Source organism: Lichenostomus cassidix, chromosome 1, assembly GCF_008360975.1.
Source record: "Lichenostomus cassidix isolate B80296 chromosome 1, HeHo_3.0, whole genome shotgun sequence".
Taxonomy (NCBI): Eukaryota; Metazoa; Chordata; class Aves; order Passeriformes; family Meliphagidae; genus Lichenostomus; species Lichenostomus cassidix.
Window position 1 is genome coordinate 67,298,858 of NC_139479.1, and position 17,941 is coordinate 67,316,798.

General features: G+C 37.8%; 1 protein-coding gene and 1 long non-coding RNA gene across 6 annotated transcripts in view; one reads left to right on the plus strand and one right to left on the minus strand.

Moving 5' to 3' along the window:
* FRY (FRY microtubule binding protein) overlaps positions 1–17,941 on the minus strand; it is a 227,402-nt gene that overhangs the window by 162,994 nt on the left and 46,467 nt on the right. For 4 of the 5 annotated variants that reach the window (XM_085061815.1, XM_085061806.1, XM_085061771.1 and 1 more), the window contains one exon: positions 16,219–16,317. The exons of the other annotated variant lie outside the window; for it this stretch is intronic. Coding sequence is in view for 2 of the 4 variants with exons in the window: in XM_085061771.1 (XP_084917897.1) it covers positions 16,219–16,317 (99 nt within the window). In the remaining 2 variants the exon portion in view is untranslated. The remainder of the gene's footprint in view (positions 1–16,218; positions 16,318–17,941) is intronic. 5 annotated transcript variants of the gene reach the window in all.
* Positions 10,087–11,694, plus strand: LOC146444820 (uncharacterized). The gene is made up of 3 exons (XR_014850789.1): positions 10,087–10,252; positions 10,854–11,199; positions 11,280–11,694. It is a non-coding gene; the product is annotated as an uncharacterized LOC146444820 (long non-coding RNA).

The window sequence follows — 17,941 nt, forward strand, 5'->3', positions numbered from 1 at the left end:
TCCCTCCACTGACAAAGCCTCCTCATGGTACCATCCTGTTTTAACTGGCACACTCCAGCCTTTTATAATTAAAGTTAAATTCATCACCAGATAAGGGGAGTTCCAAGATCTAGGAATGATGACTTCTCACCATTTCACTAACTGATTCTTCAGCAGAGATAATGCCAAGCAGGTTTGTAAGCCCTTATTCACCATCACAAATACTGCGTTAATTCCTAATTTAAGTAATTTCCCCTGTGGTGCTATATCAAATGCTTTTCTGGAGATGACTGATATATTAATTTTATTGCAACTCTCTTGTTGAAAATAAAAATAGGAGGTTAATTTGCAAGTAGTTGTATTTCCTAAATCTATATTAGATTATATCCAATTTTAAATTGAATCCACACCTTTAAATATAATCTCCCACCAAATTTTGTTTCAAAGTCTTGAGTGTCAAGCAGCCTCTGTCGATGCACGTAATTTTCCCCCCATAAAATTTGTGGTATGTATTTACAGAGCAAAATTTGTCTTTTGATATGCTCAACAAAAATTTTATTATCCAAGCTGCAACTTCGTATGTCTGCTCTTCCTTGGAGATGAGTGAATGAATGGAAAATTAACTGTTTTTTGTAGTGTGAATTTGAAGATCTTTGAGGTTTTTTCCCACCTCACAATTGATTTTTTGTTCTGTTTGTATTACTCCTACTACCTCTATTCTTCTACAAGGCAAAATGGAAAGGCAAAAGCATTCACTACTTAGTGGTCAAATCTTATTCTTACACCATCTTCCATCCTCACTGGATACTGGACTCTTTAAAATCAGTGTTCTTGTTTTGAAGTTGTAAAGGAGCAAGCATGTTTAACCATTTGTTTTTAATTCCTTCACATATTCCTACTCAGCTCAACTTTTGTGCTGCTGCTGTCAGGACAATACCAGGTGACATGGGTGACCCATTGGCCCTATGGGATGTTCCTGAGGGTCTCATGTTTCCTTCACAGGCAGAAAGAAAAGCTCAGGGTTTGGTTGGTTGGTTGGTTGGTATTTGTGCTTTCAAGTTCAAGAAATTTCAGACATCCCTCACAGGTAGTTTTCTTAACTGTCACTATCCAGTTCCTTTTTATTTCTCAAGTCTGTGTTTTCAAATCTGCAGAGCTATCCTTGCTTATTCTGAATCAGCTTGTATGAACAGGATCTGGTAACATTCTTGCCACTTGGTCTTCACCAGCTATCAAGTCTAACCAGTCTAACAATCTTTTCTTCACTTTGTGATAATTTGGTGAAGAAACAAATGGGCTATCACATCCAAGGATACCTGGATTTGATTACCATAGGTAGAGTTTGTGTCTGGGATGTTGAAGTGTCATCATATGCCTACTTGCACTTCCCTCTGGAGTAACATTAAAAAGGCTACAGCTACATTTGGCTATCTGTCTAGGGGTAGATCCCCAGCAACTTTTTTACTGACTTTCTCCCAAGTGATATGGAGCCAAAGTAATTAAATTTCATGTAGTAGGTCTTTTTAAAGCATTGCATCACAACATTAATGCAGAATCTCACTGCTCTCACCATTTAGTATTCTTTCCGAAGAACATGTCTACCTATTGTGTGCTTCCAAGGACAGTATAATGTTGTATTAAAATACAGAAAAGCTTAATGGATATATCAAGACAAAACATATTAAACAAAAATGCCACCACTCTTAGAGTCTGTATTTTTGGCATCATACAAATGAGTTCATACAGAATGGTAGTTGTTAAGATTTACTTCAGGTTTGATACTCCTCCATTATCAGTTCTGCTTTCAAAAGTATCACCCATAACATAAATGCTTCAGAATTTAACTTTTAACAGCTTCTTTAGAATTAAAAGTATAATCATTTAAAATCTTACTAATTTCTATCATTAGTCATAAAATATTTTTTAAAAATTTAAATGCTAAATTAAATTTAAATATTTACCAGTTTAAATTTGCAAGTGAAACATCTTCCATGTATAATGCTTTTACTCACATTTTGGAAACACTCCTAGAACAGGAATAACACAATGAAATGGCAGAAACATCAGCACTCTAATTTAGTATTCTGAACTTATTTTTGGGAGGCTCATGAGACTAAGATATTTTGAAGTTATATAGCTTCTACTTTCATTCTTGTTGACTTGATGATATTTACCATTTAATTACATATTCCAGGCTGCAAAAAATAGACAGGCATGAGCATATGAAATCTGTCAGTGAAAATAAACTGTCTGATGAGAGGTATTACAGACGTATGTATTTACAAGCACAGTGGGCTTCTTTTTTATGACATTACTACATGGGAGTTGACAACAATGATGTAGCTTTCTTTTTTTTTTTCACCACAGATCCAAACTGTAAGGCTTTTCTTAGGTCTACCAGGATGAGATACCTGCTGATTACCATAAGCACTGTTGAAACTATAAATGTTTATGTGTAACTCACGCTCTACATTTGTGACACACAGAGCACCTTCTATCCTCTCATTGTTATGTGAGATCAGAGGTAACACATATCCAGGAACCTTGGTTCCCTGGCTAATACCCTTCTCTGTCTGGACAAAGTCTGGAGCTGTGGAGTTTCCGTGCTCCAACTTTGGGAAAAAGAAGCTGGGAGACACTATTCAGCATGGTCAGAAGTGTTCTTGTGAGCAGAATGCTGCACAGAACAGCCATTATCACCGCAAACATCTGAAAAATAGACTTCCAAAGCTTTCACTCAGTAAAGGAGAAAGAATAACAAAACCACATACTGCTGGAGGTATTCACAATATCTATCTTGAGGCATCCAGCTCAGATGCCTACACTGGGAGGTGAGTGCCTTCAGCATGACACAATAGTTCCAAAGAGTTCTAGTAAAGAGCACAATTATTTGTTCAAAGCAGCCTGTTTCTCCTCACTGTGTGTACATGATACTTAGGGTAACTACTTTTGTAAACTGGATTTTTAGATTCTTAATATTTAGTAGCATAGGTACCAATTTTATTTACAGTTTTAGTGACTACTATTTATTACAGTCATTCAGGCAAGTTTAGTCTTCTATGTTTTCAGCAATGCTTGCAGGAATCCTTAAAAAAGCACATTGAGATTTGAATATAGCACAGTCTTGCACAATCTTCTAGTGCTCATTTTAGCTTGGTATGAAAGGGCCTATGTGGATTTTGCAATCTTAACTCTTCAGAATCTGAGGCTAAATGCAAAGAGTAGCTGAAAGCCTCTAAGGGATGACAACAGTAACAAAACAAACGTAAACTATAGATTCAAATTTTATCTTCCAAGCAGTGATGTGGACACAGATCTCAAAGCCTAAAGTAGCTCTGCTGAACTACTGAAGGTTTTAACATGCTTTATTATAATTGTTGCTACTATTATTATTATTATTTTCTATGGCTTCATATAGCTTTTCCTTAATTTGAGTCAAATACTATATCATTTTAGCCAAATAATACTATATATTGAATTATATCTGTGTCTCTGATTTCCATGGAATCAGGTTGGATTTGCACTGGTACAGTTTGTATAAAAGTTTGGCTGTCTGGAGTTTTTCACCTCAGGAATAAGTAAGGGCTGCTTATCAGGGCCTTTGTGGTTTTGATACAGTCTAGTCCTCTTTGGCAAAATAAAGCAATCCTACAAAGAGTGATTGCCAGATTTATTTGATTACAGTGCAGAACACACCTAACAGAGGAAAACAAAAAGGATAGTGTCATTTTTGGGATAGGCTGGGATAGGCTGCATTGCATTCATGATTTCATGTTCCCTTCTCTGGGAACCTCTTTCTGCTCTGCTGTTGAAAGACTGCTCTAGCTTTCAGATGGATACTGGTCATAGTTCAATGGTATTCCAGTGCCTAAATATAGGTGTCTAGCATGATTATAGATACCCTAAGGTATGGGAGCTATTCACAGAGACTGGCAGATATGACATAACACATATATTATATCAACAGCTTTACTAACGTCCTCTGCTAAAACGGAGATCAAAATTTTTATCTAAATCAACCAAATTTTATGTACTATGATATTACATGGTTTAACAAGGTAAAACAAACATCTTGCTATGATCCTAATTAAAAGTACAGAGTGGCAGAAAGCACTGCACAAAATAAGATTTCATCAAGGAAATCTCATTTAATATTATAATCTCTAAATAAAGCAATAGAAATCCTTCTTAGTTTATGTCTCAGTTCTGCTGCACCATTTTGTTTTGCCTCCTGTTTGTAAGTGACTGTTCAGCTATTGCCACCTAGTGATAGGAAGCAAAACAGGCAGAAACAAGAGAACAGTTAATAATGCATAGGGAATACATGTTTACATCATAAACTGTGTCAAAATGGAAGATAGCAGCATTGAAATGAAGCACACATCAGTATTTCTGGAGCAAGGACATCAGAAATTTGGGTACAGTTACATAAAATATTTAAATAGAAACCTATTAAATGGTCTTTAATAGAATAACATATTTTCATAGATAGATGCACATATTACCCAGCTCTCATGCTCAGCTTGTTTGGTGAATTCATTAGAGTAATTAAATAGGTTGTAAGGAGTTTGTGCCTTATCTATAAATAACAAATGATAACTAGGCATTTTGCAGAGGATTAATTGGTTAATGTTGGAATTATGCCTTCAAGATTCAAAGTATCTATCCTTCTCTTGACTTTTCCTTGGAGCTGTCAAACTGACATGTCCTCTCAGGACTCTGTCAGTCACCTCTGGGTTTCCTCCAGTTTTCTCCCTAGCTGAACAGTGTCTGGAAGCATCAGCCAGCCAGGAACAAATTTTGTTTGTCCAGATTTACCATACACATGCTAAAAATACACCATCCTGTAAGCCTTTAGGAAATCTGCACCACAACCAATAGGGCACAGACTCAGGCAGCACCAATGCAAGAAATACTGCTGTGCATGTCAAAATGCAGCTTGTGTCCCACAAGCACAGCCCACAGGCATCAGCAGGCACGAAGAATAACTTGACAAGTATTTTCTTCCTGCTCTTCACCTGAAGTTTCCAGGAGCCATCCCTAAACAAGCTGCTTTCCCCTACTGGAATCCTGTAAACTTCTTCGTTTCTCAGTTTTGTAACAAACCTATATCTGTATATTAGACACAAGGTTATAGATCATACTCTCCAAACATGCTAGCATGATGAGTCAGAACATCCTCATAGAGAAAATTTCCAAACCACCACTGAAGAAAACTCTGATTCTGGGTGCTTTTTTCAGAAATGAGACTGAGTAACTGAATCCCACCCACACACTCAAAGTACAATTAGTATCTGCTAATTTACTCGTATAAGAGATTGGTACCAGGTCTAGGACAGAGGGATTCCAGACTGTGTGGCTGTCCCTCTTTCTCAAGTTCATGACACATATTTCTTCATTACACAATGCATGGACTGAACCCCCAAATGCTCAAAAATTTAGGGCTGTAATAAGTAATAAACTCCCTCTTCCACTTCCCTTCTGTCATGTAGTTGTATGTCTTCTACCCTCCACCCTCCAGGAAACTCTGTGAGAGGGCAGAGAAGTGGAAGCCAGGAAGGGGAAGGGCTAGAGCATGCCCATTGCTAGATATTCACAGTGTCATGGAATGATTTGGGTTGGATAGATCCTTTGAAGATCAACTATTCCAAACCCCTGCCATGGGCAGGGACACCTTTCATTTCATGGCATTGTTCAAAGCAACCTGTTTGTTTCTGCAGGATCTCTAGGGATGGCTCACAATTACTGCATGTTACTGTAGCTGAGATCATAAGAGTTCTTAGGCTTCTTTCTCCTCATTCTTGTGCTCACAGACACGCCCTGAGATTCCAAGCACTGCTTTCCCCCTGTTCTGCCAGGGCCATGGGGCTGAGGAAAACTCCCTTTTCCCTTTCCTCCCCAGGCTGGTGGGAGTCAGCCAGCTGGGAACCTGCCTTGGGAAAGGAAAAGCTCCCAGATTTTCAGAGGTGCATGAGATGTGATGGAAAGCACAGCAAGACAGACAAGGAAGGGGGTGTACCCACTCAGAGTGGTGAGCTGATGCCAAAATCAAGGCACCCCTGACCAAAACACAAACCATATCACACACCTTAGTTTTTTCTCTCTTGTAGAGTAACATGTTCAAAATATTCATTTTCCACAAGACACTTCCCTGTAACATGTTGCACATATATACTGTTTTCATTGATTATCAAATTAGGGGATGGAATTTTCAGTGCAGTAACTCCAATTTTTTCTCTAATATGAATCCATCCCTCAGACAGATCTTATCTCAATATATGCACTTCTTGAGTGTGATTTTTAACACAAATGTTTTCTTGAATCTCAAATATATTTAGAGATACATTTTCTTTTTCTTAATTCTGCCAGAGCAGAATTTCTGCCAGAGCAGAAGTTTTCCCTGACTTCTTTAAATAAGATGGTCCAGTGACAGGCTACTTGCTTACTTGTTCTTTTTTTAGACTTTCCTTTCCATTCTCTCATTCTGTCTTTAATTATTAACACTTCTTCCTTTCTGGCTGACCTATTTGAATACTCACACCTCAATGTTTACATTATTCTGTAGAAAGGTATCCTGCTCCTGTTCCTTTGCTCCACCAGAAACATCAGCCTTAGAAGGTAAGTCAATTCTTTACTTCTCTCATAAAATGAGAACAAACATGTTGGAAGATTTCAACCAACTTCCATCTACTATAGATCAAGGTGAGATGGACATGGGATCAGATTGTACTACATTTGCTGCCTCTTACACCTTCCTATCAGGTATCAGGCTCTGCCTGTTATCACAGAGAGGGTCGGACCAGCCAGGCTTCAGGTCTGAGCTGGTACACGTGCCCCTGTAAACACCTCCAGTCTCCTCAGATGGGTCTTACACATACAGTGTCCACTCTGAATGATTCCAGAAAATGCCACCTCTTGCAACAGCTGCATAGGGATTACATGGACGAAACAGGAAAACTGAGCACCATCAGATTTAGCTGGCCATAGGTTATCTACCAGTTTTTCAAATGATGGAGTATTAATTTCTTTGTATCACTGCCATCGATTTTCTTTCCTTGACACGTACTCCCCAGACATGCATGGCCACAAACAAGACTGTACATTCTTCAGAGTAGGACTCCTGCTGGGAGTGAAATGCTTGCAATAGCTGGAGCCTGATTCATTACAGTATATGAGCTTTTTTCTCATTTTACTCCAAGGTGCTAATAGAAAGTTCAGGTTCAGTGCTACTCTTGGTTCAGATCACTGCTACCTCCAGTTAGACCAGGGACCCAATGACTAAGTTAGATAACATCTACAATTTTTAAAACTTTTTTTTTTCCAGGAGGGAGGACGTAATGCTTCAAAACTCAGGATTACCTAGGAAGTCATGCCAGGTGGTAGACAAAAATTTTTTTTTTCCTTTCTTGACTGTAGCTTATAAACAGGACATGCACAGATACTTCTTAGCTCACTTTTAATAGCCAGGCTGTCACGATGCCCTTCATCCCTTCAGAAAATATTTCTGAATATCCAAAGTAAACATAAATAGCTGTCAGCAAAAATCTTCATGACACAAGCCACTGGCTACTTTACAGCAACTTTACATAAATGACTGCTGTGAGGTGCTGTCAAGAAAAATCAGGCCATATGATTGTACAGTGAAATTTCTGTTTCTCATTGTTGCTTTTCCCTTACATTCCTCATTACATGCTGATGACCCTTCAGTTACAGCTTCTGACTTAGTGCTCTCCTGTTATTAGTCAAAATTATTTTCTCCATTCTTTCAAGAATTGATGTCCATAAACTATCTCAATCCTAATCAGTAGTTGAAGGGAGTATGTCTTGTTCTATACAGTTTTGAATTCACTTTCCATATAACCTTCCTAGGCAAACACTGGTGAAACACAGCATCTGGAGTTTACTATGTAACACCCTTAAGTTGCACAACAGCATGTTTAGATGCTGGCTAAATAAGAGACAACAATTTGGCTTTAAAAAAAAATCTCACTGATCTTACATAAGAAGACTTGTTATTTTTTCTATAATTTTTTTTAAAGTACTGGGAAGCAAGACTTTTAAAATTAGAACACTATCTATAAGCATGTACTTTTTCACCTTTTGGAGTAATCTGTGCCAGGAGAGATTTCAATTTCAGAATGTCGTCTTTCTTTGCTGCTTTCCCCCCCCCAGCATAGTACTTTTTAACTCATGAACACGTCTTTAAGGGCTCTCTCTTGCTGTGGTGAAGGTTTTGCAAGAGCAATGCTTTGATCTGGACACAGGCAGTAGAAGAACTATAGCATCCTCCAGCTTGCTGCTGTTCTACAGAAGCACAAGTGTCCTCACAGAGGCCAAGTTAAATATATGTGCAGTCTTTGTAACTGGGTCTTTTATATCCTTCAGAGTCCATCCTGTCCTGCTAAATTAAAAAATGTCTTGGTTCTCCCAGAGATACGAGGTCTAACACAGCTGCCTGCTGATGTTGGAAAAAGGTAAATTACCTCCTTCTTGTTTAAGAGTGTTATGTTACTCAAGGTTTCTTGCATGCTACACTTGAATGGAAACTGCAATTTAGCAAAAAAGTGTGCAAAACAAAATATATTATCTGCTTTTTATTGACTAAAAGTAAAAAGAAAGTATTTTAGGCTTAGTACACAAGGAAGAAAGCACAAAAAGATTTTACATTTTAAATTGAACAGTTTCCTAGAAAAGACAGTAGTAATTATAGTTGTTTTAACTACCCTTAAAATGATTAATGATTTTGAGTCACCACAGCCTAGATTTTCAAAGGCAGTTAGCTTCTGAAACATCTAACAGTTGCTTTGTATATTATTAAGTGTCTAATCTGGTTAAGTATCAAACTCCTATGTACTTGTTTGTCCACTGCATCATTAAAGGCTTTGAAAATCTAAGCCAATTTTTTTAAACATTAAAATTAGCAGATTTCATTCTCTCCCATTTTTTTTCAACAGATCAGAAGAGGAAAATAGTTTTTTCTTTCTTATCTTTAGTTTGGCTCCCCAGTTGTGAAGTGAGATCTAAAATATAGGATACATAGCTGAAAACAATCCACTGAGACAGAAGACTTTTATTTGAATATGACGCTTAGATCTAGAGAAAATCCAGTTATCTTTTATAGCAACCTAATACAAAAGAGAATTGTGATCATAAAAAAATAACAACTGGGATTCACCTGCTTCGAAATCTTTTGGTGTAGCTGCAGGCAGTGCTGGGTGTGGAACTTGAGCTCATGCTCAGTTGGGTCCTGGTGCTCAGTGACATCGTATCCTCTGCACTCACACAGGGCTCCGGCTCAGGAACCTTGCCTGAACTCTTCCACAGATCAAGGGAGGTCATCGCTAGCTACTGACTAACTCAGTGAACTAAAAACGTAGCATCAGCACAGGCAGAATCCTGTATAAAATGGAAACTCCTCGGAGAACAGAAGGATACTTCTCCCCCATTTGATAATATGACAGATTTCACCCAGAGGGTGGCTTTTTATTAAGCTAACCTGAGATTGTGCTACTGTTGAAAAAGCTGTGAAATTCTTCCATCCTCTCCTTTCCCCCCATAATTTCCATCAGGTCTCGTGCTAGCACTAGTTAGGAGCAGAAGTTTGATTTGAGTAGCTGGTGTGTCTTGGGGCTACAGTGTTACCCTTCATTACCTTCCGTTGTGAATGACGGTAGGAATGTCCCCACAAAGGCACACGATCACTGCAATCAACACAATGGAGCCTGATGGGTGTTTAGGTGGGGGAAAGAAGCAAAGGAAAGTAATACTTCTAAATTGAAAAAGAAACCCCAACCTGTTTTAAAAAATCACATGCTTTTCACAGATACTATGCAGTTAAATACCTTTCCCAACTGTTCAGATGCATTTAGAAACATCTACAACAGGCACTGCATTTTATAGTAAGAACATTCTTCCAAGTCACTTTTCTGGCTGAGCCGTTATTAAACTTTGGCTGTTGCAGGAACAGATACATTTTAGCTCTAATTGCAAGCAGCATGGTCATAAAATGAGCTTGAAGATTATAAAAAAGCCAGAATGGACAGTGATAATCAGTCTTTATAGGATGATAAATCTGTTAAAGTTACTGCATCTGTTCCTTCTAGACCTCTGCTGTGAGAAAGGAGCAATGCTAATTCTCATGGAAGTTCATTCTGCTATTCCTTCTGCAAGTATGAGGAGTGGAGGAAAGCAAGGGAGCTTAGAAAAGGAAGGTGTCTGCAACTCCTGCAACAATGGGCATTGCTGATAGGCAACACACTGAGGTAGGCCTATAGTATTGCTCGACAGTTTTACCATTTACCTTTCACAAGGAAAAAAAAAGTAGATTCTATATTCTGAAAATATTTAGTGAGGTAGGTTGTCAATGAAAACAATCAGGAAATGCCTAAACAATTATAATAATCTTGGGAAGCAGAGTAAGAGAATTGGTAAAATTTTCAGTAAGACAGAGTGAGCCAAAGTACTTGTAGAAGTAGTAGGGGAAATACTGATCAAAACTGTTTTAAAATTATATTAACTGGACTTTTCCTTTCATTGAGCTTCATGAGATTGCTGTTAAACAGTGCTGGCTCCAGTATCTGTCCCTGGGCTACACTGTTAGTGACTGACCTCCCGTGAGCCTTCATTGTCGCTGTTGAACCGCTAGCAGAGAGAAGAAGTCCAGGTTCTCAGTGTGGCATAAAGAGATATTTTATTAATTAATTCCAACTTATATAGGCTTTCAAAGGTCACCCAGATTGGTCAGTTCGAAACCTCCCCGTAGGCCCACTGGCCAGGCCTGAACTGTCCACATCTCGAGAAACTGTTTTAATAACATTCAAACTTTATCTTTGTTTATAAAAACACAGGAAGAAGAGAGAAAGAATTCTCACGAGAAAGGTCTGTGCTAGCCACACTTCCTGATGCCAATCACAACCCAGTCAGCCTGGCAGCTCAGCCTGCACCGTAACTCACTGTTCGCTCATCGAGTTTGTATTTCATCAGTTTGTCTATGATGATGTCGCAAGAGATACTGTCAAAAGCCTTCCTAGAGTTGAAACAAACAGTATCCTTTGATCTTCCATCATCCACTGAGGTGGCTAACTTGTTTTAGAAGGCTACCAAGTTCATAAAGCATGATTTCCCCTTCATACAAACACACTGATTGCTGCTGGTCATCTACTTTTATGGTTGGAAATGGATGATAGGATTACTTGCCCCATCACTTTCTCAGGGATTATGGTGAGGATTAACAGCCAGCAGCTCCCAGATCCTCTTTCTTGCTCTGCCTGAAGAAAGGACTTATATTTGGTCTCTTCCAGTCCTTAGGAACCTCCTCCAGTAGCCATGAGCTTTCCAAGACCATCAGGACTGCTTGGACCATGATGCCAGTCAGCTTCTTCAGCACTTGTGGTTGCACCCTGTCAGGTCCCACAGATGTCCAGCTTGTTTCAAATGTTCCCTAACCTGTTATCCCCCTTAGCAAGGGAAAGGCCTTAGCTCAGGTCTTCCCACTAGTCTCTGGGGCCTGGAATTCCTGAAGATGTCCAGAAGGTAAAGACTGAGGCAAAGGCAGCACTGACTACCTGGGCCTTTTCCATCTACATCACCATCATTCACCATGAGTGAAGTTTGCAGTCACTGAGACCTCTTTTAGGATGGGCTTTCAAGTGGGACAAATCAAAATATAACAATAGATTATGCAGAAGCATTCCTAACCCTGAAACCAAATAAAACTGTGACACTACTCTTACTTAAGAATCAAAAAACATTTAGTATGACAAATCTGAATTTAAATTACAAGTAGCTTCTAAAGAGAGAACTGCTGATTTTCTAGTTCCAGAATGGATTTAAAATAGGACTTGTACCCATATGTTTTGTTTATCCTCAATTCACTGGGCAGAAAATTACATTTCAGACCCTGAAATTCCATCTTGTGAGCTTAATTTAGTCTCTGGTATTCTGCTTTTCTCGTCATCCTTCTTTCACCCCAGCATCTTTCTGTGATTGTAAAAGCTCTGCAGCAGATTAGACTTTTTACTACAGAATAGGGCCTCAGCAACTAGTGGAAATTTAATACTTGAATGATTCTCTATAGAGGAGTCGGTAACTATCTATGATAAATCTAAACAAGTCTTATCAGAAGTGCTTTATTCTGACTCACTAAACAAACTGGTGCTGAGTTTTAATGACCTCAGTGGTAATTAAAGTTACGTCTTTCTGGACAGACTGGTGATTCAACCATGTTGGACCATGACTGCCATGCCCACATTAACACCTGGGGCTGTTCTCTGGCCACGAGGCCAGGTGCCATGAAGCAGCCTACAAGTGTACAGCAAAACATTATCTAAATGCTGGTGGCAACATCCAGTTCTCTCTTGATTCCTCAGCTCTTGCCAACTTCTGAACTGGGGCTGAGAATTGTTAGGAGAGTTAGCCAGGCAAAACGCAGAAGGAACTGAGGAACTTTGCTAGAGAGAGATTCCTCTGACTTGCATAAAAAGAAAAGAGAGGACAGGCCAGCAAGAGACTAACTCAAAGATACTAAACAAAGAAGGAAATACAGGATGAAGGAGACTACAGTTAGAGAGATGGCACTCGTGAACTGTTCCTCACCTTACCAATACACAGACTTAACTTTATGCTTAAAAATTATTGTGCCAACCTTTTACTGTTTACCATGCAGCATAAATTACCCCAGAAAAGGTTTACTCTGATAGCACATAATTCACAACAAATTCAGCACGTAGATACCATATAGATACGCAATCTCTACAATGTTCTTCCACTAAAGCATGTAGCCATTACAGCCAACATGAAACAGTAACTCCAGAGACACAGAGCAAATCCACACAGAAAGTCACATCAATACCCTCAGGCAGTTCTAAATCAACTAAATAAATAAAAAGCCCACTACACAGCAGATCCTTGTAGAAGGAGCCACAAGATTGTGGCACACACAATATGCATTGCATAACTACAGACATTCTTTTCCTGGAAACAGAAATATCTTCCAGTATGAGATGGAAAAGATTTCTTATTTTAATAAATTTTAAGTACAACTTAAGCATATGATTAAAAAGCATGAAGAGTCATTTTTTGGGTCTTCAAAAGTGCCTCTAAATATAATACCGTGTTTTAGCTTTGCATAGCAGCTACACGTCAGTATATCCAGTGCAAGAGGAATTTAAATTGGTATCATATTGAGAAACACTCTGCAATTTCAATTTCCCAAAAACCCCAAATATAATACAGAACGACCTGCTCACGTCAGGTTCCTAATTTGAGATCCAACCCCCACAATTAATAAAAAAATCACATTCCTAAATAACCACTCAATTAATAACAACAAAGAAAATTAATGTGAGAGCTACAGTTGGTTTGTTTTTACAAAAACCTAAGTACATGAACTCAGTATATGAATCTGCTTAGAGCAGGTTTACCAGAAGTACCATAAGGATTTCATCCATAAGGGCATCTTTTATCATGACAAGCAGTAAAAAAAAAAAAATCTTCCAACTCACTTTAGTTGTGTTCTAAGAGTTTTCATTAGATAGTCTTTTGTAATTAAGATGAATTCTACTATGTACACCCATCTTCAGGCAAAACAGTCTAGAAGCTAGACAAATTAATAAAACGCTGATTTAAACTTCTTGATGTTGTTGTTCAACTTCAGGTACAGTAAGACAGCAAAAATATTAAAATTAAGAAAAAATACAATTTTTAATTTCAGAGATTCCAAGATTATCAGGTGATTTAACTTGGATACAGTATACTCTAATTAAATGTGCAAATGTGTAAAGTATAAATAGCTGAAAGTTAGTTACCTGCCAAATGCACCCAACATGTGTACAAAAGTATCTAAAATTAAACAGTCACTATAGAAGAAATATATTTTGAGTGATTTGTATGCAGTCCACAGACCCATTAGACTGCTGAGAGAATATACTTCAATATCATTATCTACACTTGCTTATGTGAAGATTGCTCTTCAGGAGAGGAACTGAGTATCAGCCAGAAGGCCAAATCAAAGCCATTATGACAACCTTTAAGTCTAATTATTTTAAAACATTTTACTTGGTTGATAAGCTTTTCATTACTGCAGAAGCACTACCATAAGACTTTAAAAGTAATGTCTGTCTTCCATACATTAAAATATGCATTTCAAAACACTGAAAAAAATTGTTGTCAATCTGTCCAATCCATTAGTACAAAAATATATCTCCATGGGCCCAAGATTGGCATATTTTTATGGTGATTGCACTGTTCACAGTGTATCTTAAATCAGATAAAGAGAAAAAAAAGTTCTATTACCTCTTGATGGCCAGGGAAAGATTTACTTAGAAATAATGTCAACAAACATTAAAAAGTAAATCATGGATTTACTGCACATGAAATGTAGTTAAGGCTACTACCATTTGATAAAAAGAGTGACTGACTTGTTCTTAAATATTTTTTAAATATTTTTGTCTGTTTCCTATTTTGCAAACATTTCTTAGAACTCTAACTTCTATTTTAAAATTTGATACATTTTATATTGATACACTTCTTTTTGAGATATAACCAGTGTTGAATATTAGTTCAGTGCTTCTTCCTGAAAATCATATAAACATATGAAACTTCAAAACTGTTTTATTTCCCAGAAGGTGAGCATTCAGCACAAGTTCTAAGATTTTCCTCTACAGTTTAATCATTATTCCCTAGCAAGGACATAGCAGAGAGCCAAGGGGTGAAACTAGTAAACCATGTCGCTAAACCAGATTATTTTTTCACATGCTTTTTCTAAGGCAGCACGCACAGAAATCTGTGCTGAAATCAGGATGCAAGTGATGCAATTGCTTCACAAAGTCTTTCAGCGCAATGAAATCTACAAGCCCATAGACATTTAAGATTTGAGGTATATTACTGTGTAATACAACGGGGTTCGTTCACTTGAACACTGGAGTCTTAACATCTCTAACAACTGATGGTGGCAATTTAAATCTAGGAGACAACTAAACCGTTTTTAAAACAAATGAACAACAAATTAAAAATGAAAAATCCAAACCACAATAGCAGAAGATGCCTACTTTATCTTAACCTCACCTTCCTCCCTATCTTCTACCTCATTTTCATGTTCAAGTTACTCTCCAGTAGACACAGAGAACCTCCTTCAAGTCCCCAGTACAACTTAAAGATGAGGCAGCATCTTAATCACTTTGCTTACAAGAACACTTGGAAATCATTCTCCCCACTCCCTAAAATACCAGTGAACCCAAGAAGAAAACAAGTCTGGAAACATGCCTCTATTACATCAGACTTCATGCAGAAACCAGAGCTTTTCTCTGAATCATCAACCCATCCTTCCGGAAGAAAATGTCACTTTAACAGAAATATGCAAGAACTAAATGCTGAAGAGTGCATTAAGTAATATATATAAATATGTACAAGAGCACAAAAAAGCAGAAGGCCAGACTGAAGCAAGATATTATCAATTTTGTAATTTCTATTAATAAAGCAGTAGCCACTCTCCCAGATGAACGGGTGGACACACAATCAGCAATGCACCAATGGCATATCCTAACGTAAGGCTCAATAAAAAACAGTAACACAGAACTAATGCTGGCTTACAATATCAACAGCAAATAACAAAAAAATGGTACCACTCCCTCCTCCTGCATTTTCAGCCAGAAGAAGATCTTGGTAACAGCATTAATGGGAAACCAAGCCAATTTTTTCCAGTCAGGAAGGGAAGAGAAAAACTTTGGGACAAGCCAGACTTGCCTTCCCTTCTGCTGGATGATACTTGTAAAATGCAACACATCACTGACCAGGCTTCCAAATGTCCCTGTGCTGGTTGACACAGGGGCAGCATAAGTGAACAGCAGTTATCATGTGCAGATCACAAGCAGACATTATTGCCATGCAGCACAATTTATTCAGAGAGGAGGCAGGATATTCGAATATTCACCAAATTAAAATACTGAACACAGATCATTATTACTCATTTGAATCAAGACACATACTGTACCCATGACTATAAGCATCCTTATTAAAAGTAATTAGATTTTGGCAAGTCTTTCCCAATTAATACAGCCAGTCAAAAGTAAAAAGTAAGTCATACATACTGGCTGTTTTATCTGCATGACTCATGAGAAATTAAATAATTTATTCATGACACTCTTGAACAACTTTTAAGTATTTTTCCTATACATAAAATAATTTCTTTATTATTTTTCATTATTATAATTTACATGCAAATATGGCATGAAATCAACTTACTTATTTTAGAAAGTGACTTTGCTAGACTGTATGCTGGTCTGAACTCCAGAAATGCTTTGAGAGAGTACCTCAAGACTTCTAACTGTGACAATATTTTCACTGTAAAAAAAAAAAAGTGAATTTGTTACAAAATACTAGCTATTTGGTTGTAAAATCACAGCATAGCAACCTACATTCTTGTTTTGAGTAGCTCTGTAAAGTACTGTTAACCACTGCCCTTCGTTACATTAACTCACAGCAACACCACACTGCTTTTACCAAAGTAGGGATAATGTGTTGTCTCACAGAATACAGCGCTTATTTTGGCTGGGAAGGCAACACCTGAGGCACAGGTCATGAAATGGAGGCGTGGCTAATCCTGGGAGAGGCAGAAAACCCCAATTATTTTTCTCACCTTCCATTCTTCAAAGCTGACATATCAGTGAACAAGCACCATTCAACAATGAAACAGACTACCTGCATATGAAAATTATGAATAAGGGAAAAAAGCCTACAAGACACTAATAACAGTACTAGAAGTGGATTTTCAATGGTACTTACTTAAACAAACATCCCTAGCTCACAATAGAAATGGCTTCCAAGTAGAACTTGACTGTTATATTTTTCTAGCACTTTGACCTTTGTGATTTCTGTCTTATTTATTCTATTTTCCACATTCATTCCCAGCCAAAATTTTATGTCTTTGCCATGCATAAAGAGAAAACTCAAACAACAACATCAGCAACATTCTTTCAAAAAGCAATAGGAGTAAAAACTCACCCTACGCTTCCCTAAATTAAAATGAAAAAATATAGACTCATTTTTTTCAGGCTATTGTGCTTTTGCACATATGTCAGCATACACATTTCATTATGTTTAGATGTAATCCATTTTAATTTTATGCTGCTTCAGTTAGTTCAATTTATTTTTCTTAGGTAGCTCTATCAAGCCATGGTCTGCTAAGGTCCCTTTGCTGCCCATCTGTCTTTATACAATTCTTTCTTCTCTCATTAACAAGCAAGAGCTTTATCTTCAGGTAAAGACAAGAGACAGTCCATTCTTGCATGTTCCTGCCAGAGTAAGATTCAGCCATGGCTATGAGATTATGCTGAATGGAGATCACATCAGCAGATCTGTACAAACACCACTAATTAAGGTGATGAACTTCTCTGTTGACAATAAATGGCCCTGTAAAGTTGATTATGCTCCCTTGTGCCTGTGTAATTTTTTTTAATAAAAGCATAACCATGAAACAGTTAAAAATGAAAACTTATATATCAGCAGTTGATATTAACAAAGTCCTGAAGTAAATAGCAGCTCGAAACATTTCAGATTTAAAGAAAAATAAGAAGTGCTTTGTTAAAGAAGAAAAAGGTATCTCTGTGAAGTGTATCCCTTGGGCAATGTCATGGTTGCTCAGCACACAGTTTGTCTTCCCCTTGCCATATGGGGGTGAACACAATAACCCAGTGATACCACTGGTTGCATAGTTCTACCTAGGCATACATGAATGACTAACTTCATGGTGGCAGGACAGAGACAACTCACTTCTCTCAGGTTTCAGTTTTCATTTTTAAAGCATGAGCTTCTATCTATCGCAGTTAAGAAAAAATCGTAAAACAAGGCTATTTCATGCAAGACCCCTCCCTGAGTCTTCACTGAGACTGAAACAAGAGTCCCAGTGAATGGACTGATGTATTTCCTTGCAGCTTGATGTCTTGCTGTGTCACTGCTCACTATTTTA